Source organism: Rhizophagus irregularis, chromosome 29, assembly GCF_026210795.1.
Source record: "Rhizophagus irregularis chromosome 29, complete sequence".
In the NCBI taxonomy this organism is placed as follows: Eukaryota; Fungi; Glomeromycota; class Glomeromycetes; order Glomerales; family Glomeraceae; genus Rhizophagus; species Rhizophagus irregularis.
The window spans coordinates 1-23,679 of record NC_089457.1 but is presented as its reverse complement, the minus strand read 5'-3'; the positions used below and the strand labels follow the sequence as shown (position 1 = coordinate 23,679).

Below are 23,679 nucleotides of genomic sequence, written 5' to 3'. Positions count from 1 at the left end.
GGCAAAACGCATTAGGTTGGCGAAGATGCAACTCAGACGCTGCTAGAAAGCGCTTCATCAAAGAAACTGGCGTTAGATGGTCTGAATTGTTGCATCTATCATATTTCGACCTTATTAGATTTATTACAGTCGATCCAATGCATTGCTTATTTCTGGGCATTGCGAAGTGGATAGTAAAACGAATTTGGATCGATGGGGTATTTTGACACCAAATTCTTTGAACAAAATTCAGAAAAAGATGGACGAGTTTCAGATACCATCCGATTTAGGTCGAATTCCAGGAAAAATTCATAGTGGAGAGGGATTCGCCAATTTTACGGCCGATCAGTGGCGAATATTCTTTACAATTTATTCAACTGTATCACTTTGGGAACACCTTTCAGACGTAGATAGAAGAATCCTGAATCATTTTGTCAGGGGTTTGTTCGATTTTGGTAAATCAGATTCTAGAATCTAATTTGGTGGATGAAGCCCATAGAAGTCTTATCGAAATAGTCAAGCTCATTGAGAATCACCACGGCAGAGATAAGATCACACCGAATCTTCATTTTTCTCTGCATTTGCGTGATTGCTCATCTGATTATGGACCATTATATGCGTTCTGGTGTTTCTCTTTCGAACGTATAAACGGTATTTTAGGTAAATATCCATTAACGATTTTTTAACGATTTTAACGATTTCAATATTAGCTTATAATTTATTGATTTCGCACTTTTAGGTTCGTTACCAAACAGCAACAGGAAAATTGAGTCTGAACTTATGCGTCGATTAATGTTTGATAAACAAATTGAAAATATCATAAGTTCAGGTATCGAAGTAAAAGGTCTTGAATTGCTAAACAGTCAGCGTACTATCGGGTCCCTTTCAGTTACTGATGAATTTTCGTCAGATGAGATGCATCGATTTTGGCTGAATTCACAAAATATTAAAGATTCACAGATTTCTGGCAAAGAAGGCTTCCCAGGTGAATTTCTTAAGCCGGTATCTCATAATATACTACTTTCAAGTGAAATGTTAAATTTAATGGTCGAATATCATAATGCGACTTACGAATCATTTGGATTTCGGAGGCCTCTTGTAGAAGGTTTAGATAATGATATAATAATTAGGGTCAAAATTAACCAATTCGGAAGGTGTCAGATTGGTTCAGAAGTCTTTAGATCGTCATTATCGTTAAGACATGTAAAAAGTTCGTACGTCTTAGCGAAATTTATTACGGATGATGAAGATGTCGACACCTACCCAGATCAAATTCAGTATTATTTTACTCACGTAGTAGACTTTCTGGATGGTCCTGTCGAACATTTTCTAGCATACATTCGTTGGTATAAACACGCAAATTCAACCAATATTCGATACTATTTCAGCAGTGATGAAATTTGTAATGTTGAGTTGTGGAATACCGAATTTTATCCAATAAGTCGTGATTGTATAATACCTGTGCATCATATTTTAGGTAGATTTGTACCAGTAAGTTACCAAATCTCAAACCAGCAAAATGCAAGAGAGTATTTAGCCGTAAATCCAATTACCAATTATAAACTTATAAGTTTTAGACATAAATTTATAATAAATTGAGTAATTGACTATAAATTTGGTGTTGATTTTTCCGAATTTCTGAATTTTAATGACAAATCATGTTTTTCAAAAGTTAATTTTGATGACTTTTTTTGTATCAATCAGCCGTCAATCAAATATAATGATTTTTTGCCAAATTTTTATTGAATTTTTATTGAATTTTTATTGAATTATCAATTTTCCATAAATCGGAAGTACATATTTGAATATTGGGTAAATTTTAGGTTGATTTGTCATTTTGTCTGATTTTTTTTGATTTCAATCAGCATCAATCAGCCGTCAATCAAATATAATGATTTTTTGCCGAATTTTTATCGAATTTTTATTGAATTTTTATTGAATTGTCAATTTTCCATAAATTAGAAGTACATATTTGAATATTGGGCAAATTTTAGGTTGATTTGCCATTTGTCTGATTTTTTTTTTGATTTCAACCAGTATCAATCAGCCGTCAATCAAATATAATGATTTTTTTCTGGATTTTTATCGAATTTTTATTGAATTTTTATTGAATTGTCAATTTTCCATAAATTGGAAGTACATATTTGAATATTGGGCAAATTTTAGGTTAATTTGCCATTTGTCTGATTTTTTTTTTGATTTCAACCAGTATCAATCAGCCGTCAATCAAATATGATGATTTTTTTCTGGATTTTCATTAAATTGTCCGATTGGCATCAATCAGATGTGCTGATTTGTAATGTCAGTCGATTTTGGTCTGATTTTTAGCTGATTTTCCATATGTCCAATTTTTTTGATTTCGACCAGTGTTACCTTTATCTTGTCTTTCAATTCACCTTTCAGAATCTAACTCCATCTTTCTCTAATAAGAGTGGAGTGAGTTGTTACTTCTTCGAATTTGTCGATAACGTATTTGAGCTGATAGAAACATGTCAATTTACATATATAATAAACAATTAATAATATTAGGGTGGGGGAAAGTTCAAGTCCCGGACTTTAAGACTGAGTCTTTGGACTCAGTCTTAGCAGGACTGAGTCCTAATTTTTGGGATCTAATTAGGACGGTCCCAAACTAGTCTTTATAATAATAATAATATAAATTAAAGTTATGATCATTTAACAGCTAGTCAGTAATCATATGATTAATTTAATTATCAATGTAGATCAATCGCGTTTTAATAAATTCCTGTGTTTCATTAAATAAACCGCGTTTATTTTCTGTATTTGTTCCATTTTCTGTATTTGTTTCATTTTTACCATTAACTTTTCCTTTCCAATAAAAATGTCAGATAATAATTTTGATGATGCTGATTATGACGAATATGAATCATCTTCAGATATTGAGTATAATCAAGACGCACCACAAGATCCTGTAATAAGTGAGGAAAAAGAAAATAACTCAGAGAAAGAAAATTTGCCCCAAACTCGTCGTATTTCATCAGCGTGGAAATATTTTAATGATAAAACGTCACAATATCCAGGAAGACCAGTCTGTTGCAAATGTCAAAAAGTTTTTGAAAAGGATACTGGAATCTCAACTTTTAAACGACATCTTTCTTCTGCACATAAAATAATGATAGAGAACGTTAAAAGTACATTAACAAATCAAAGTATTTTGAATTTTAAATGGGTTGATCCTTGGCCAGAAAAAAAAAAAAGTGAGCGTAATAATGCAGTGGTAGAATGGATAATTGGAGATGCACAGCCCTTTCGATCAGTTAAAAATTTGTATTTTAGGCAAATGGTCAATACTTTTGATTCTCGATATCAAGTTCCCGATAAAAATGGAATTAAAAACTTAGCAATGGATTATTTTGAAGCAAAACGTGATAATATACAATATGATTTAAATAATATTCCGGGAAAGATATCCCTCACAGCAGATATATGGACATCAACTTTCAATAATGATGCATATCTTGGATTAACAATTCATTTTATTGACAATGATTGGAATTTGCGAAATTTTTTATTAGATCTTATGTCTTTTACTACACGTCATACTGGAATAAATATTGCTGATGCAATTATTTCAATTTTAAGAAAATTTCATATTCTTGAAAAAACATTAGCTTTAACCACTGATAATGAATCAGCAATGATAGTTTGTGGAAGAACAATAGCAGCAAAACTTGCAGATGAACTTAACAATCAATCTTTCCGCCACTACAGATGTTCTGCACATATTTTAAACTTAGCTGCACAGCAAGGAATTAAAATTATTGATAATGAGATTGTTAAAATACGTGAAATAATAAAAAAAATTAAAAATTCACCTCAAAAATGCAATAGATTGCGAGAATTGTGTTCAATAGATAATTTGCAATATTACAAACCACAACTAGATGTTGAAACTCGGTGGAATAGCACATATTATATGATAGTAAAGTTTCAAAAAATATTGCGTCCTATTGAAATGTTAGCAGCAACAGATTAAAGCATTGGAAATTTAATGCCAGATGCAGAAGGATAGATGAAAATTAGAGTAAGTTAAATTTTTTAAAAAACAGATAAGTAATAATTCTAACACTTACAAATAAATAGGATACCTTAATCCTACTTGAGCCTTTAGAAAAGGCAACTGTACTACTTTCAGCCTCCTCTTATCCCACTATTTCAGATACACAGGCAATCTCGATAAATCGGATTCTCGATAAACCGGATTTGGCACTATTTCGGATTTTTCTTCTGGAACCAAATCATCTATATTAAAACAGTCTTGATATATCGGACTTTATTAGTAAAATCTCGATATTTCGTAAATCGGATTTTATTCTAGATCAACTATAGTTAAAAAATCTTGATATGACGTATTAATTTTTTCGGAGTCCGAAATAATTATGTCAATCATTTATTAATTAGGCAAACAATTTTTCTCACTGTTTTTTTTTCAAAATATACTTTAGCATGAGAGAAAACAAAGATACGAATAATAAAAAGAAGAAATCTTTAACATTAGCTCAAAAGAAAGAACTCTGCGAAAAACAAAGAGATCAAAAACTTAGTGGTGTTCAATTAGCAGCACAATATGGAATTTCCACTAGCACAGTTTCCGATATTTTAAAAAGATCAGAACATTGGCTTTCCATTGATACCACTTTACCAAATGCAAATAATTTTCGTGAAAAATCTAGTGTTTATCCACAACTAGAAGAAGTAATGAGCATTTGGGTTGATCAACAAATTTCAAGAAATTTAACTATAAATGGGCCTATTATCCAACAAAAAGCAGTAGAGTGTGCTAACTTACTTGATATCACCAACTTTTCAGCATCTGCAGAATGGTTAAGCAACTTTAAACAGAGAAATAATTTGCATACATATAAAAAAAAAGGAGAAGCTGGCAGTGCTCCTATTGATGAACTTCCACAAATGAGAGCTGAATTACGAGAAATTCTTCAAGCATATGAACTAAAAGATATCTGGAACTGTGATGAAACTGCTCTTTTTTGGCGTTTAGAACCATCCAAAACAATAGCACATGATCCTGTACTTGGTAAAAAACGTCCTAAAGAACGTGTTAGTATTTTGGCAACTTGTAATGCTTCTGGTGATGAAAGATTGCCTTTAGTTTTTATTCATAAATATGAAACACCATGTGCATTAAAGGGAATTGAAAAAAGATCTCTCCCTGTTTGGTATTATTGGAACTCTAAAGCTTGGATGCAAAGAAGTATTTTCAAACATTATCTTGAAAGATTAAATTCCAAAATGCTTAGAGAAAATCGGCATATTATTTTACTAATAGATAATGCTAGATGTCATGAATCTGAGAACATCAATAGTCTTTCAAATGTTAAGGTTCATTTTTTACCACCAAATACAACATCATTTCTTCAACCATTAGATCAAGGCATTATTTATAGTTTAAAAGCACAATATCGCAAATTGCTATGTCAAAATCGTATTCAAGCTTATGATTTTTATGAAGAGGGAGACCCCATTCCACCCCCAATTGATATTTTTGATTCAATCAATTTAATTGCTGATGCCTGGAAAAAAGTATCTAAAAAAACAATTCTTAACAGTTGGGCTAAAGCTGGAATCCTTCCCAATAATAATATGGAAGATTCTGAATGTTCAGACAATTCCGATTATGAAGAAGATAATATTGGACATGAATTACAATCATTAATTGATGAGTTAGGATTCGTAGATCCTTTAGCTGTGAATGACTATATGAATATTGATAATAGAGCATCTGCTGAAGAGGAATTATCATTACAAGAAATTGTTGACATTGTATTTTAACAAATGAAGTAAATTGAAGAGGTAATATGAGCAGATGAAATCTCTACAATAGTTGCGTTAAATAGCATTGAAAATGTAATTAAATATATTCAACAAAAAGATTTAGAAATTGGTAATTTAGAAATGAAAAATTTAATTAAATTGAAAAAAAGGATCTTTTTTGATAATATAAATGAAAAAAGGCAAAGTAAACTAAATGAATATTTTGATTTTAATGTATGACAGATAGTTCTTTTATAATAATAAAATTATATTCATTTTTGAATAAAATTTTGAAAATTTTGAACGAAAAATCATGTGATTTCTTGGTATTTCGGATTTTTCATATATTTTTATATAAATCCGGTTTGGCGAGATTTTTTCGATATATCGGATGTCTTGTTATATCGGATATTTTTACTGGAACCAACTGATCCGATTTATCGAGATTGCCTGTGTATTAGGTTCTTATTTCTTGGGATTCAACAGCATCTAGATGATTATATTGGAGAAGAAGGATTTAGTCAGAGTGAAATGGCATCATCAATCCTTGAAAAAATTAAACAGTATTGGGAAGTGGTGGATTCATCCACTATAGTAGCTACAATTTTAGATCCACGTACTAAACTTACTTTGTTTGCAACAGGAGAAGAATCAACAAATGCAGTAAATGCAATAAAAAGCCACTTTGCCGAGTATAATGTATCACCACTTCTAACATCATTACCTAATACTACTAATCAAGAAACAGTAAGCAACCGTGAATATTTCCATCAGTTGAAGAGAAGACGGTTGGCTATTTCAGATTCACAAACAGAAAGATCAGTAAGGAGATCGGGGTTCGTCTGGAATTTATGAAGAAGCTTGATCGGTATCTTGTCTGCAACTACCATTGTGATGATAATGTTGAACCTTTACTATGGTGGAAAACTCATTTTCGAGAATTTCCAGCATTGGGAGCAATGGCACGAGATTATTTGTCTATTCAAGCTACCAGTCGTTATATGCGAACAAGCTTTCTCTGTAGCAAGTAATACTATAACCCGTACAAGGAATAATAGGATGCTTCCAGAAACAGCTCGCGCTTTATTGTGTTCAAAAAGCTGGCTTGAGAAAGGAATTGGAAGTAGCCGCAAAGGGAGAAATAATTTTGAAAAAATTAATAGTTTCGTTGTGTTGTGTGTGAAAAAAATTAATGTGGCTTAACGGTATTACAATAATAATAATATATGATTATGATCAACATTAGATCAGCTGATTAATTAAATAATAGCTAATAAACGTTTAAAAAAATAAAAAATAAAAAAAATTGGCCTATTTTTATAAGTTTTTTATTAAATAAAATATAATAAAGCAATAGTTCGGACTTAGTCTGGACTCAGTCCAAGGTATTAGTCTTTGACTAAATCTGGTCTGTCCGTGTACCAGGACCAATAAGTCCTAGGAGGACCTGGAAAACTTCTAATAGGGGTTACCGCCAAACATGATTCGAGGCTATAATTAATTTTCAAAAAGGTCACCGCCAAATTAATTAGTAAAAGTCACGTGTTGGTTCGCAACAATAAGAATTTTTTTGTGAAAATCTTTCCTTTCTTAGGCAAACCTTTATTACTATATTTGAAATAGAAACGTGGATGAGTAAACGCAGCCAAAACAACCAATCATATTATGGTTTGCACTCCTATTTTTTTTTGATTTTTTGGCAGTAACCTTTATATATAGTTTTCCAGGTCCTGTCCTAGGACTTTAACCGGACTGTAACAGACCTTCCCCACCTAAATAATATAAAATAGAATAAAAACTCACATCAGAAATGGCCATTTGTAATTTGGTCTCCTTTGATACAATTTCCAACCTATTATCAAGATCAGAGATTTTTTGCTGATCCCAGAAATTCCGTACTTCTCTTGATGAATTTTATCATTCCAAGATTCAGATAATGCAGTTCATCATGAAGTTGAAAAATCATTTAGCCTATATTTAATAAGCGCAATTATTTAATAAATATTAAAAATCAATATTTATTGAGTATTAATAGTTTATATGTATTTATTTGTATTTAAACAAAGTATTTATTTATTACTATATTATAATATAAATAAAATATTAATTATAAATACTTTATAATTACTATTTAAAAAAATGCATAAAAAATACTTTAATTTAGTATTTATTTTTTAGTGTAAAATAAAGTATTTAGATTTATTATTAAAAAAGCATTTAGAAATTAATATTAGCATCATAATATAATATGGGAAGAAAAATAATCAGTATCAACATATCACGTGATCTAATTGCCGATTGATAAATACTTTTATTTTTATTTTTTATTCTTTATCAGTTTCTTTAAACTGAATTATTACTGTTATTTTCCTTTTTTTCAGCTTTATAAACTGAAATTTTTTTTTGTTTTTTACCTTTTTTTATTTATTCTTTTCAGTTTTTTATACCAAAATTTTTTTTATTTATTCTTTTTTGGTTTGTTAACCCAATTTTTTTTTATTTTTTATTGTTTTTTTTTATTTATTCCTTTTCAGAAATTTTTTCATTCTTTTTCGGTTTATTTATCACCGTTTTCAAAATAGTATATGCAGCTCGATTATGCATGAAATTCAAATACTGATTATAAGGTTGCTGAAGAAACTAGGGGGTTTTGGCAAATTGGCAAAATGCTGAAATAGCAAAACTTTGCTGAAACTATATGAAAGTCTTATTAAAAAGTTGGTGAAACTCTGGAGAAAAGCAAAACCTGATGAAACTTATTATAAATGTTGAAACTGCCAAAACCTTGCTAAAACTATAATAAAACTATAGTAAAATTTTGGAGAAACTAATCATAGAGAAGTTTAGACAGGCAATTTTAACTGATTATGATTATTGGTCATATGATCAAAATAAACAAAATTGGCCAATCAAATATTATAACAGTCATGTGACAATAAATGAAAAAAATCTTTGCTCCGCAAAAAAATTAGTTTTTATTTAAAATTTTATTTGTTTTATAATTTCAATCTCTCCTTTATACAATTACAAATTAAATCCTCATAAGGCTTCAATTTTATAATATAAAAATTCCAAATTTTCATATAGAATTTCTGTAAAAATAAAGAGAAAATAAATACAGAGTCAATATCATTATTATAAAAATGTTTAGAATTTTTTAAAATAACCATTTAAACTTGATAAAACTTTAGTCTAAGCAACACCATACCTGTTAAATAACTTATTTAATTTTTTAACTTAGCTCTTAACTTATTTTGAAGCATAAATATCTATTGTTATAAAATTATAAAAATAAGCATATACAGTTAGATAGTTTCGTTAAAATTCAATAAATCTAAATAATTCTAAACGTTCCAATATTTACAGAAAAACTTTATATAGCCTTCTAAAACCTTTTAATTAACCAAAAATGCTAAATTATTTTATAATAATGCAATATAACATAATAGGCAAAAAATTTAAAATTACTTACAAAATTTATTAACACTATTAATATAATTGATTATAATTATTATAAAAAGAGAGAAAATGGTATTTGTAAATAGAAAAAAAATGTAAGAACGTTACTAAATATCATTCAACCGCTCCATAACATTCATCTTTTGTTAGGTAAATTGATACTTTTATTAATAATTTCGAAACATTTTTCACAACATCCTAAAATTAGTCGAAATTCAAAATAATTACAATGTAAATAAATAATAAAATTAAATATTTCAAAGATATTCCTACCACTATGAATGATTTTTTAACGCTTGATGACAAATTTATTTTATCAGAAAGTAAATTTTTTAATTCGGATTTAAACTCGTGTATTTCTTTACTTAAAGTATCGATTTTATTTTCAATCTTTGTTAATCGATCTACCATAATTACAATAAATATTAATTATAAGATAATTTTATTAATTTCTTAAATATTTGCGAATACCTTCCACTGGTCAAATGATGAAATATCGGGTAATAACGTATTGGTCAAATATCAGGAAATAATCAGAAACCCGATATGGCATGATAGGCAATATTAAACATTTACAAGTATCGGTAATCCGAAATGTTTAATAATATTTTATGAAAAAAATCTGATTTTTTAAAGACATATCATTAAAATATCAGAAAATTTTATTATACCTATCAGTAGTCTGATAGGTCATTGGAATAATTTACGGCATGTAATTATTTCTATTCCCACAAAAATCTTCGATCTTTTTTTTAATTGATAAACTTTTTTTTTTACACTTTAAAGTTAATTTTTTTTAACTTTTTTCTTACAATACTTTAAATAAATAAATTTTTATCACACCTTTTGAAGAACCAAATATTTAACTCGAAATCAAATTTCTAACTTCTGGCAAGCTCGTCCAATGTTCGGAATATAATCTGCAACATGCAGAAACGGATTAAAAAGTTTCACTTTAGTAGTCTCCGGACTTCTTTTCTTTTGAAGGAAATGCCGGACTCTTGGAGACTTTAAGGAAGCCGAAGACATATACCGGTATCTAAATTAGTTCCAGTCTTCCGGAGTAAGCAAAAAATTTTTTTTTATTTGTTTTAATGAACGTTAGCACTAATATTCTTTTTTATTTTTTAGGTCCAGAACGCCGAAGGTATAGGTTCGGAATTCGACATTTCGAAGGTATACTTCTTCGAAATAATTTATTTTTTTATTTTTTCGACTAGCGAAACGTTTATTAACGCTTCGTTTTTTTTGCTTTTTTAGGTTCGGCTGGGCAGCTCCTTGGAGACGGAACTCGATATTTCGAAGGTATACTTCGAGTATACTTCGAAATAATTATTTTTTTGTTTTTTCGACTAACGAAACGTTTATTAACGTTTCGTTTCTTTTTTCTTTTAGGTTCGGCTTCTTTGGGCGGCTTCTTGGCTTCTTGGACGGACGGAAATCAATAAGACATTTTGAAGGTATATATACTTCAAAATGTCTTTCTTTTGGGGTTTTTTTTTCAACGAAACGTTTATTAACGCTTCGTTTTTTGCTTTTTTAGGTTCGACTTCTTTGGGCGGCTCCTTACTCGACATTTCGAAGGTATACTTGAAGTATACTTCGAAATATATTTTTTTTTTGTTTTTTTTCAACGAAACGTTTATTAACGTTTCGTTTTTTTTCTTTTTAGGTTCGGTTTCTTTTGGGCGGCTCCTTAGACGGACGAAATTAAATTCGACATTTCGAAGATATACTTCAAGTATACTTCGAAATATCTTTTTTCATTTTTCAACGAAACGAACGGTAAGTTTCGCAACGCGTTGCAAAACTTACAATTTTTTTTTTCTTTGAGAGTTTGAGAAACGTTATTCTGACGTTTCTCTCTTTTTTTTGTAGGTTCAAGTGGGAGCTTCGAAATGGCAAACCTCGAATGGTAAGTTTCACAACGCGAAACTTATTTTTTATTTATTTTTTTGTAAGAAACGTTATATTAACGTTTCTCTCTTTTTTTTTGTAGGTTCAAGTATTTCGGCCTTGTGAAATTCGAAATGACGGTGAGTTTCACGACGTTTAGTTACGTTACGAAACTTAAAAAAATTTTTTTCTTTGAGAAACGTTATATTAACGTTTCTCTCTTTTTTTTGTAGGTTCAAGTGTTCGGCTCGGTGTTTTGAAACGGTAAGTTTAAACGTTGCGAAACAATCTTTTTTTTATTCTTTTTTTTGTAAGAAACGTTATATTAACGTTTCTTTTTTTTTGTAGATACTCTCTGGATATTGGATTTCGGTTAGGTTTCGAAGTTTCGTTTTGAAACTTCGATTCTTTTTTTTTTTATTTTTTTTTAAAGAAACGTTACTAATGTTTCTTTATTTATTTTGTAGGCTCCCTTCGACTTTTATACCGGACTGGGATGCTAAGGCCTAAGAGAGGGTAAGTTTCAAACTTTCAATATTTTTTTTATTTTTCAAAGAACGTTTCTAACGTTCTTATTATTTTTTTTTGTAGAATCTGTAGGCTCCGCCGCTCCAGTACTCTAAGGTCGAAATGGTAAGTTTCGTAATGAAAATCGTTACGAAACTTTATTTTTATTAAGAAACGTTTTAACGTTTCTTTTTCTTTTTTTTTGTAGGATTTGTTGAGCTCGGTATTTAAATTCGGTAAGTTTTTTTGTCGAAACTAAATATTTTTTTTCAATAAATCGGATTTAGATATATGGGGGCTGTTAAAGAAACGTATCAACGTTCTTTTTTCAATTTTTTTAGGTTACCAGACTCCTAGGAACTTGGAAGTCTCGGTATAATATATGGGTGGCGTATGACGTTTGATTGTGTTAAAGAAACGTACTAACGTTTCTTTTTTCATTTTCTTAGGTTACCGGACTTGGAAGAATCCGGTAAAATATATGGGAGGAGTGTATGGCGTTAATTGTATTAAAGAAACGTATTAACGTTTCTTTTTTTCATTTTTTTAGGTTACCGGACTCTAGGAATTTGGAAGAACCCTGTAAAGTATATGGGGAAGTGTATAGCGTTGGTGTTTAATTATGTTAAAGAAACGTATTAACGTTTCTTTTTTGTTTTTTTAGATTACCGGACTCCTAGGAATTTGGGAGAACCTGGACTTAGGTATATGGGATAATGCGGTGTATGGTGTTTAATTGTTTTAAAGAAACGTACTAACGTTTCTTTCTTTTTTAGTAGGAACGCCAGACAAGATTACGAACTGGACTTTGGACGAAAGGTAAATAGAAGGGTTTTTCTATTTTTTTTTGTAACATTTTTAACGTTACTTTTTTCGTTTTCTTGTAGGTAATTCGCTCAAGATGACACTGGTCGAATAAAGAAGCATCGGTATATGAAACATCAAATAAATATCGGATCATATCGGAAAATCGAAAATTTTCTGATATTTCTTAAACATATAAGGCAAGAATCGATATACTAATTAAGTATGATATTACATTACATAGAAACTGATATTTGTAATATTCGTAATACAAAAAAATCAGGTTTTTTGTGAAAAGCTATCAGTTAGCCGATATGTCTTTGATATAGTATATGCACAATCGGAAAGCTTTCATAGGTCTATCGATTTTTTGTTTTATTTAAATATATCAAATATATCCGTATATTTTTTTTTTATGCGAAAAATAATTATTTTAAAATTTTTTTTTCTTTTCGTGTGAGAAAAATAATTATTAGTATTTTTTGTGAAACGATATAAAATTAGCCAGTATAATTTTGTAAAACAATAAAAAATTGCATCATTATTGTTTAATTTTTTTTTTCTTTTCGTGAGAAAAAATAATATTTTGTGATATATTTTTGCGAGACAATATTTTTTTTTCTTTTTGTGAAAAATAATTATTTTTAACGAAACAATATTTAAATATTAAATTTTCTATTTATTGGAATAACCGATATATATTTTTTTGGATTTCTCTGACCAACTTCGAAACTTCCTGAAACAAATCGACATAAAATATTATGTATGGGAATGATGCAATCGTCCCATTTCAAAAAATTCTGCTTTCCACAACTCAATATTACAAGATTTATCATCATCTTTATCTATCTTACAGTGAAACCTTATCTTGTGGTTTTCAGCCGCCTTATACCATCTTACAAAGGCTAAATAATGTGTTTTAGGGACCCTCAGGTAACCAAATGGTGTGTTCAAAAAAAAATTGAATCTGGCCGGGATATGTATCGACGAATTATCGCTTAAGATAAAGCGTGCCAAAATCTTTGCTGATTTTGCATGCTGGGAAGACAATGTTGACCCAAATATTTCCGTTCCAATTTTTAATCGGCTAAATTGATTGACTTTCGAAAGAATTGGAATAGATCCGTCCGGAGCGTTATGAAGTTGCGATAGTGTGACAAAATTTTTATCGTACGTATTGTGATAAAATTCTGCCAATAAAAGTAAAATATCTTGCTGTAAAGATATATCTTTTTTGACGGACCTAAAAAGAGCCCGGAAATGGTTCAGTACCAAAAGCTGCGCCTTCTTCTATATTTGCTGATAATAATCGAAACGTTCGGTGGTCTTCGTCGCTGTACGTAGAAGGCTTCCAACCGAATCATTAAGCTTTAATATTTCAAGACTTTCCCGAAGCTGTTGATTTTGATCAGCGTGAGATGTTAATTCATCAAGAATGGTATTATTTTGCATAATTTTCATAAGTTCTGGTTCAATTTTTCTTCGACTGTTATGTAACGATCCTAAAAATGTGATAGAATAATATTAATATACAGTATATTATGATAGATTATTGGTATCTGGAGATGATCAAATTACCCAATAACCCGTTCATTCGTTCCATTGAGTAGCACCAGAACGAGTATGAGCCATAATCCAATGAACGTTCGCATAAATGTATACACAAATGCAAATTAGGAGAAATTTTTTTAGGCCCGTAAGTTTTCTCAATTTCTTTAACCATTTCCAGCGAAACGTTGGTGAGCTTCTATAAGACTATTTTTTGATACTATTCTGCATACCAAAATATTACAAGCACGCACAAAGTTTGCTAAAATTCTTCGATCTGGCTCTTTCAAAAGATCCCAGGTAATAGACGTTGCATATATTAACATAAATGTTTTCCGCTGAGTGCGAAAACCCAGAAAAGCCTTCTCCTGTTGACATTTTGTTCGGAAGCCTACCAATATCCGCTGGTACCTGGATTCGGTTGGCCCTTTCTTGCATAAGTAATAGGTTTTCCGGGTTTAATTTTCCTTCTTCAATCCAATGAGCTCATTACGATCCGACAATTAGAATGCTAGGAAAAGGCGAGTGCGTAGGATCACTACAAGAAAACGTACAGGATTAAAGTAAGGTAATCGATATATTTCGGACCATCGTACCAGGGTTTTTGATACATGATTCCGACGTTGCTCTTGTGTTTTGCAATTTTTCCATGCAAGTGCATTATTTTAATTTCCTCAACATTTCTTTCTATAAACCAGCTATCTATATCGGCTAATCCTCCAAAATTCGGTTGATTCCTATCATCAAAACTGGCATGTTTAAGACATCGATGGCATGCAATTCTCCTGCAGATATATACCCACAAAGTTTTCTTGCAGCGGGTATATCGCAGGAACAGCATATAATAGCACCTCTAATTTTTTCACCATTGGGATTACCAAAAGTTTCTGATAAGTCTATACCATGCCATAGTTCAATTAATTGATCAATGAGAGGAGCCAAGTAGTAATTTAGATGATGTAATTTTGGTTCTTTTGGACCCGGAATTAACGCTAATGTTAATATATTGGAAGGTTTAAACCTCTCATTTCGGGGCAAGTTGCAAATGATGGCATAAATTGCTCCTGTGCTATATTGAGAATTTTCGTAAGGTTGGAACCAATCGATATTGAGCATTATTCCGAGGTGAGTATTTGCCGTTTCTGGCCGAAAGAAGGTTACCCCATTATCATCACTAAATGACTTCCATATTCTCCCGTCATATACATCAGTAAGAATCTCTGGGTCGAAGGACGGTTAACCCACTTTCGGCATGATTCTTCAAAGCCTTTTCGCTTGAATAGATTATTCAACTGATGTTTCAAGCTGACCGTAGGAAATATTAAATTTGGCCTTTTAATTATACCATTTTTTGTACAAACTTGCTTATACAAAGGAGTTCCACAAGCATTTCTTTTGTGACTCATCGGGTGGTTAGGAAAATCTTGGTATATGCAATTCGTGAATTTAGGCGTAAGGTTAGGATTACTGCTAGATACATCAGAAACCTTATACAATTTACAGCACTTTTCACAAGCCGCATATTTTATCAAATGAGCACAAATTCCGAGATTCTTTTGTGCCATATAGAGAGATGTAGGAAATGTAGAAAACAAGTTTTCGTCTATATTCACGAACGTAGCGGAAAAATTTAAAGAGATAATTTATCGCTACGTTAGATAGCCGACACCTCTCCTGGTACTTCAAGATCCATACAACAATCCACAAAAAAGGGTGATCTAGTCCTTCAGCATGCCCATAATTGCTTTCTCCTAATTCCATTTCAGGTGCATCAAAATTCTTGGTAATCTTCTTCTGAATCATCTGATGAATATTCTGAAGTAATATCTTGAAAGTTTCTTTCATTGTCTTCTTCAGATGCATTGTCACCATTATCAGATAATAGTTTATTTATTATTTCCGGAAGAGAGGTTTCAGACCTTCTGTATTTTTTGAGAAGCAATTGGTGCTCTTTTTACTAAAAAGGGATAGCTCTCTTCTTGCGGTTCTTCGTTATAGCTCATATCGTTACAATTAAAATCATTTTCTGGATTTGGAGGCGCTAATGGAATTTCTGGTGCTTCAGGAAAATTACGGGTAGTTTTGCGTTGAGGTTTAGTCTTGTTCTTGGTGTGAGATGCTTTAGTTAGGATCTACTGCTTTTCCTTTGCAACCCCTGACAGTAGCATGGTTCAAACTTTCGATTTCAGGGGAGGACGAGTATAGGGAGTTTTCTGAACACTTTGAACGCTAATTGTATTATTAGACATTTTGAATTCTTTTAACAAAGAATGAGAAATTTATTATTTATTATAATAATTATATAATGGTATTTTATTGTTTAGCCAGCAATTTGTGATTTATAGTTTAAAGTTAGTTTGTTTCAATTATGATCGTAACGCGTTTATATGATCTACATACGTATATAGTTTAACTAATTTAAACTCTTTCTTTTTTCTTAATTTTCTTACCAGATCCTCGGCTTTTCTTACTTTGCCTAATATTATCTATTTATTATTTTTTTTCGAAGTACCTAATTATACAACAATGAACAAAAACAAGTAAGTTAAAAAAATTTTTAGAATCATGCAAAATTACAGATTCTAAGATTATCTTCGATGGTATAGAAAAACTTCGTTACAAGAAAAAAGAGTTAAAAGTCAAACTCCATATTCTCATCAAGATGACTCTTCATACTCGAAGAAATTTCGTATTCTCGTCGGAAAAGTATTTCATTAAACATGAATAGAAGTCAAACTCGAGATAATGTTTCTTTAAACAGAAATAGAGGCCGGACTCGGGACAATGTTCCTTTAAATAGGAGCAGAAGTAACTCTCCATACACTCATCAGGATAATATTTCGTTAAATAGGAGCAAAGAAGTCTTCGCCATGTCCTCTAGGACAATGTTTCGTTAAATAGGAATAGGAGTAACTCTCCATACACTCATCAGGATAATGTTTCTTTAAACAGAAATAGAGGCCGGACTCGGGACAATGTTCCTTTAAATAGGAGCAGAAGTAACTCTCCATACGCTCGCCAGGATAATGTTTCGTTAAATAGGAATAGGAGTAACTCTCCATACACTCATCAGGATAATGTTTCTTTAAACAGAAATAGAGGCCGGACTCGGGACAATGTTTCGTTAAATAGGAGCAGAATAACTCTCCATACGCTCACCAGGATAATGTTTCGTTAAATGGAAGCAGAAGTCGCTCTCCGTACTCTCGTCGGGGCAATGTTTCGTTAAATGGAAGCAGAAGTCGCTCTCCGTACTCTCATCGGCAAGTCATCTCGTTAAGCAGGAATAGAAATCGGTCTTCATACGCTTCTCGAGAAGATGTCTTACTAAATAGGAATAGAAAACGAACTCCACATTCTTCTCGTCGGGAAATTATCTGTTAAATGTAGATATTAAATTGAAGAAAGAAGGGAAAGTAATGTTGGTGAAGAAAATCATGGAAGGAATAAGAGCAGAGAGAGAAATCTTGAAGGTAATTTCATAAAAACATGATAGATATAAAAATTGTATTTCGGCTACTAATAATATATCAGAAATTTCAGAATTACGTACGGCCATCTCGGATTTAGGAAGAGAAGTAAGAGGACTTCGTCAAGAAAAGGAAGATCAACCAAGGACGCAACATTCCTGGTCTCCTGATCCATCATCAACTAGATATACTAAAGTCCGGAAAGTTTTAGAGCCAATGGATCACGAATACAAGAAAGCTTTCGGGTTAGTATAAGATATTTGTGCGTAAACATGTTAATCTTTATTTAAAATTTTTTCCTAATATAGGACGAAATTGTCCAAATTCTAAAGGGTTTAGATGATTCTTTGACGATAGATCATAAGAACCGTTGGACTGACATCGAAAGACATGTGACTCAAGATACCATTCCAGCTATAAAGAGAGTTCTCGGTAATAAATTTCAGTATACCGATATAGAACTGAAGAAGGTTTTACAGAATCTTCATCGCCATCGAAGGGATGCTTACAATGTTTCAAAAGATCCTTTAAAATCGAAAGTGAACAAACGACGAACTGGTATAAACACCAGGAGAAAAGATGTGAGTATCAGTTTCATATTAATTTATTGATTTTTTATTACATTTTAATACTAATATTTATTCGTTATTTTATTATATTACAAAAGAAAAAGGAGAGACGGCAGAGAGGATTTCGTCATATGTTAAGTAGGAGAGATCAGAAGCTAACAGATCTTCAGCCTTCTATACCATGGGATGATTGGATTGAAGGCTTAGAAGCGATTATCAATGACTCAAGTTATCATTCGGATGAAATTTCAGAGTCAGACGAAGAAGTAGCGACGAAGAAAAGAACAGAAATATTCGCCCATCACGAAACGAAAATTCAAACCATGTGATTCACGTGTACGATAAACAATGGAGATCGTAGTAAGGTAGGTTATATACATAAAATAAGAAATATATTTATTTTACATTTTACTAATTAAATTTTTATCTATAGATTCGAAATTTTTTACGACATGCTGATTTGACGGGAGAAAGTATTCGGAATATAAAAGTAGGGAGGAAGAGGTGGTATAATGATCAATTGTATATAGAAAATAATTCAAAACCACCTCGTAATGCAGCATGGGCAATTTCATCTTCATACCGTTCTGAATAGATACTTATTTTAAAGGTCTTTTTGGCGAAAAGTATCGATCGTTAGAAATAATTTCCGTTCTGTATTTAAAGATCAGCAATTTATTGATTTAGAATTTGTATTAATTATTTATTACTAGGAAACTTTCGTGGCATTTAATATTAAATTCAATATTTAAATTCAATTTATTTTTAATAAAAATTACAAATATGATATAAATATCGTACCTAATATTATATATAGATTATTAAGTATATAAAACATATCAGAAATTACATTATACTTATATCGGAAGAAAATCTAGATAAATCGGGAAATATTTAGGGGTACGCGATATTTCTCTCTATCCGCCGATATTCATAATACGTCTGATGTCGGAACCGAAATTTACATTAAAGATGCATGATTTGCGCCAAGAACCGGTCACAAATCGGGTGGATCGATAGCTGCCATTCAGGTCAAAATCGAAAATGTATAATAGGGCTATCGGGTATATGAAATTTACCCGGTAGCCCTTCATTTACCAGTGTGAAATTGACACATGCGTACGAACTTATTTTTTTTAATATTTTTCGTTAAGAACGTTTACTAAACGTTCTTTTTTTTTTATAGAGAACGAAATAATATTTCACTCACAATTTTACCAAGTCAAAATCAACCTATCCCACCACAATCTAATATCCATCTTGCTTAATTCGTTTGGTATTAGTAGGCAATAGTTCGGAAGAGTTGGCATAAAAACTTTGGGAAAAATAGTTGTTTGTTGGAATCGAACCAACTGGAATAATATTCCAAACCATTAACAACGTAATGTAGATAGATAGAATAGGATAAATTAATGAATATAATTTTTAAAAATATAATAATAAAATAAATATATATATATGTTATTATGTTAAATAAATAAATAAATGAATAATATATAGTATATATAAATGAATAAATAATAAGTTTCGGGTTTCGATGTAGCAAATATACATCTAATATTATAAATAGTTCGAATATCGGATTGCTGAAATTCTCCCGATATTCGTATATAGCACTTTACCGTTATGTTAACCTGAAAGTCACATGACTTATACCTGATCTGCGCCGAGAACTGGTCATGAAATCGGGTGGATAAATCGGTTGCCATTCAGGTTAAAATGTGTATAATAGGGCTATCGGGTATATGAAATTTACCCGGTAAGCCCCTTCATTCGACCAGTGTTCGATTTTTGAATTTGCAGGAAGCCTATCTCTTGAGTTACGAAGAACGTTAACCGTCGTTGATGGTTTCGCTGGTGTTGATGTTGGTTTACTGTTGTTTCTAGCTCAGCTTTGGCTTATCGCTCAACTTTACTTTCGATTAGCAATTCCATCGATTTTTCTTACGAGAGGACTCTCTCGATTTATTTCCTGATTCCATAATGATACTTTTGAAAAAGTGGACTTTTTTACAATTTAAGAAAAAAAAATATTTCCGAAGAAAAAAAATTGACGATTATTTATGAAAAAAAAACTCTTTAAACCGAAATCAAGCAATTTTTCGTACCGGTCGTTAACAGAAACTTTCGAATACTCAATAATTACGTCAGTGCAAATTTTCGTACTAGTCGTTAAGCAGGCAGCGACTCTCTTAGTAATAATTATGTCAGTTGAAGAAATAAAAACGTATACGCAAGCATAAGGATAAATTCGCGTAAACATTACTTATTATTCTAAATCAGGAAAAGAAACTTTCTTAGTAATAATTATGTCGCAGTCAGAAATAAAAACAAATGCGTGAACATGGGATAAATCAGCATAATTACTTACGTTATTTTAAACCAGAAAATTTTTTGTACAATTCGCATAATTACTTCGATTATTCGTAAAAGCGAAGAAGCTTTCTTAGTAATAATATGTCGGTTGAGAAAATAAAAAGCAAATACGTGAAGCATAAGGAAAATTCGCATAATTTCGATTCACATCGCTATTAAACCAGGTAATTTTTCGTACTCAGTCATTAAAGCGGCGCACGAAAGCTTTCTCGTAATAATTACTTCAGTTGAGAAAATAAAAACACGCACGTGAACATAAGGATAATTTCGATTACTTCTTAAAGCCGAGGCAATTTTTTCATACAGGTCGTTAAAGCAGTAACGCAAAAACTTTTGAATATTTAATAATTATATCGCTTTATATGGAAATAAAATAAATACGCGTAAACATGGGTTTTTTTAACTTGTTATTATTATGGATAGAAACGCATGATTTCGTCTTTACTAATTATCCTAAGCCGAAGCAATTTTTCGTACAAGTCATTAAAGTAGAATCGCAGGAACGCTGGGGCCGAATATTTAATAATTATATCTAAGGTTGCTTGCCGAAACCCTAGGGGTTTAGGCGAGATGGCGTTGCTGCCGAAAAGCGAAATTCTGCTAAAACTATATTAAAGTTATATTAAAAAACTGCCGAAACTTATTATAAATGCCGTAGAAACTGCGAAATTCTGCTGAAAGCTATAATAAATCTATAGTAAAATTTTAAGACGGAAAGCTAATCGTAAGATTTTGAAAAAGGTTTAGGCAAGCAACCCTAATTATATCGTTGTTATATCGTATATGGAAATAAAACGTAAACGCGTGAACATAAGTTTTATTATTATGGATAGAAATTCGCATGATTTCGATCTATCATTATCTTAAACCAAGCAATTTTTCGTAGAGTCATTAAAGTAGAATTCGCAAATGGCTATAAAGCCTTCGCATCCTTAGTAGTAATAATTATATTAGTCGGTATCCTCGCAGTGAAAACAATAAACATTAAAGTTTTTTAACATTGTACGATAAAAAATTTGTATAATTTCGAAAACGTAAGCGTGCATCTACGAAAATAAAAAATCTTTAATGATACGCTTTCCACGAGGTATGAAATAAAATTCAAGCTTCGTTATATATTAGTCGGGGTTGTTTGATCAGCATTTTTTGATCACGAATTTATTAGTTGGTGTAACCGATCAGGCGTGAACTGTCTAACCAATAAAAATAGAACAATTTAGCATTCCGTAAGTAGCTTTCCGAAAACTTACCATATAAAAGGAAAAGTAATAGTCGTATTTTAGATCGGTAACGTTATACAGATATTAGTATTGCTATCGTTAAATATAATAAACTTTATTAAAATATGTATTTATTTACAAAATATTTATTTGTTTTATCGAAGTTGGGGTCTATATGTACGATATCTTATTTGCTTATGCATTCGATAAAGTTATAGATTTCCGTAATTTCTAGTAAGGGATAGGGATAGGGATAGGGATAGGGATAGGGATAGGGATAGGATAGGGATAGGGATAGGGATAGGGATAGGGATAGGGATAGGGATAGGGATAGGGATAGGGATAGGGATAGGGATAGGGAAGGGATAGGGGGGATAGGGAGGGGGATAGGGATAGGGATAGGGGGATAGGGAGGGGGATAGGGATAGGGATAGGGGGATAGGGATAGGGATAGGGATGGGGGGGGGGGAGGATAGGGATAGGGATAGGGATAGGGATAGGGATAGGGATAGGGATAGGGATAGGGATAGGGATAGGGGGATAGGGAGGGGATAGGGATAGGGATAGGGGGGATAGGGAGGGGGATAGGGATAGGGATAGGGGGATAGGGATAGGGATAGGGATAGGGGTTAGGGTTGAGGTTAGGAGGTTTAGGGTTAGGGTTAGGGTTAGGGTTAGGGTTAGGGTTAGGGTTAGGGTTAGGGTTAGGGTTAGGGTTAGGGTTAGGGTTAGGGTTAGGGTTAGGGTTGGGGTTAAGGGTTAGGGTTAGGGTTAGGGTTAGGGTTAGGAGGGTTAGGGTTAGGGTTAGGGTTAGGGTTAGGGTTAGAGGGGATTTAGGGTTAGGGTTAAGGGTTAGGGTTAGGGTTAGGGTTAGGGTTAGGGTTAGGGTTAGGGGTTAAGGGTTAAAGGGTTAAGGGTTAAGGGTTAAGGGATTGAGGGTTAGAGGGTTAGGGTTAAGGGTTAGGGTTAGGGTTTAGGGTTAGGGTTAAGGGTTAGGGGTTAGGGGTTAAGGGTTAGGGTTAGGGTTAGGGTTAGGGTTAGGGTTAAGGGTTAAGGGTTAAGGGTTAGGGTTAGGGTTAGGGTTAGGGTTAGGGTGGGTTGGTTAGGGTTAGGGTTAGGTTAGGTTAGGTTAGGTTAGGGTTAGGTTAGGGTTAGGTTAGGGGTTAGGAGTTAGGTTGGGGTTAGGAGGTAGGTTAGGGTTAGGGTTAGGGTTGGGTTAGGGTTAGAGGTTAGGTTGGGTTAGGGTTAGGGTTAGTTAGGGGTTAGGTTAGGTTGGGGTTAGAGGTTATAGGGTTAGGGTTAGGGTTAGGGTTAGGGTTAGGGTTAGGGTTAGGGTTAGGGTTAGGGTTAGGGTTAGGGTTAGGGTTAGGGTTAGGGTTAGGGTTAGGGTTAGGGTTAGGGTTAGGGGTTAGGGTTAAGGAGGGTTAGGGGTTAGGGTTAGGGTTAGGGTTAGGGTTAGGGTTGGGGTTAGGGTTAGGGTTAGGGTTAGGGTTAGGGTTAGGGTTAGGGTTAGGGTTAGGGTTAGGGTTAGGGTTAGGGTTGGAGTTGGGGTTAGGGTTAGGGTTAGGGTTGGGGTTAGGGTTAGGGTTGGGGTTAGGGTTAGGGTTAGGGTTAGGGTTAGGGTTAGGGTTTAGGGTTGAGTTAGGGTTAGGGTTGGGGTTAGGGTTAGGGTTAGGGTTAGGGTTGGGGTTAGGGTTAGGGTTAGGGTTAGGGTTAGGGTTAGGGTTAGGGTTAGGGTTAGGGTTGGGTTAGGAGTTGGGGTTAGGGTTAGGGTTAGGGTTAGGGTTAGGGTTAGGGTTAGGGTTAGGGTTAGGGTTGGGGTTAGGGTTAGGGTTGGGTTTAGGGTTAGAGGTTAGGGTTAGGGTTAGGGTTGGGGTTAGGGTTAGGAGGTTAGGGTTAGGGTTAGGGTTAGGGTTAGGGTTAGGGTTAGGGTTAGGGTTAGGGTTAGGGTTAAGGGGTTAGGGTTAGGGTTAGGGTTAGGGTTAGGGTTTAGGGTTAGGGTTAGGGTTGAGGTTAGGGGTTGGGGAGGGGTTAGGGTTAGGGTTAGGGTTAGGGTTA

General features: G+C 32.5%; 4 protein-coding genes across 4 annotated transcripts; 3 read left to right on the top strand and 1 right to left on the bottom strand.

The window, feature by feature from the left end:
- Positions 1-2,821: 2,821 nt before the first annotated feature.
- On the top strand, positions 2,822-3,297 carry OCT59_019379 (uncharacterized protein; the record flags this gene model as incomplete). The annotated part of the gene is made up of 2 exons (XM_066143492.1): positions 2,822-3,028; positions 3,277-3,297. The coding sequence occupies 2 exons, from the start codon at positions 2,822-2,824 to the stop codon at positions 3,295-3,297; spliced, it is 228 nt and encodes a 75-aa protein (XP_066005232.1).
- A 6,211-nt stretch (positions 3,298-9,508) lies between these two features.
- Positions 9,509-10,679, top strand: OCT59_019378 (uncharacterized protein; the record flags this gene model as incomplete). The annotated part of the gene is made up of 5 exons (XM_066143491.1): positions 9,509-9,554; positions 10,247-10,294; positions 10,363-10,407; positions 10,492-10,536; positions 10,627-10,679. The coding sequence occupies 5 exons, from the start codon at positions 9,509-9,511 to the stop codon at positions 10,677-10,679; spliced, it is 237 nt and encodes a 78-aa protein (XP_066005231.1).
- Positions 10,680-15,899: 5,220 nt separating this feature from the next.
- OCT59_019377 (uncharacterized protein) lies at positions 15,900-16,235 on the bottom strand (the record flags this gene model as incomplete). The annotated part of the gene is made up of 2 exons (XM_066143490.1): positions 15,900-16,091; positions 16,164-16,235. 2 exons carry the CDS (start codon positions 16,233-16,235, stop codon positions 15,900-15,902), a joined length of 264 nt encoding a protein of 87 aa, XP_066005230.1.
- A 277-nt stretch (positions 16,236-16,512) lies between these two features.
- OCT59_019376 (uncharacterized protein) lies at positions 16,513-18,620 on the top strand (the record flags this gene model as incomplete). Its single annotated transcript, XM_066143489.1, has 8 exons — positions 16,513-16,526; positions 16,593-16,692; positions 16,868-17,036; positions 17,391-17,459; positions 17,521-17,651; positions 17,765-18,037; positions 18,124-18,291; positions 18,459-18,620. 8 exons carry the CDS (start codon positions 16,513-16,515, stop codon positions 18,618-18,620), a joined length of 1,086 nt encoding a protein of 361 aa, XP_066005229.1.
- Positions 18,621-23,679: the final 5,059 nt, after the last annotated feature.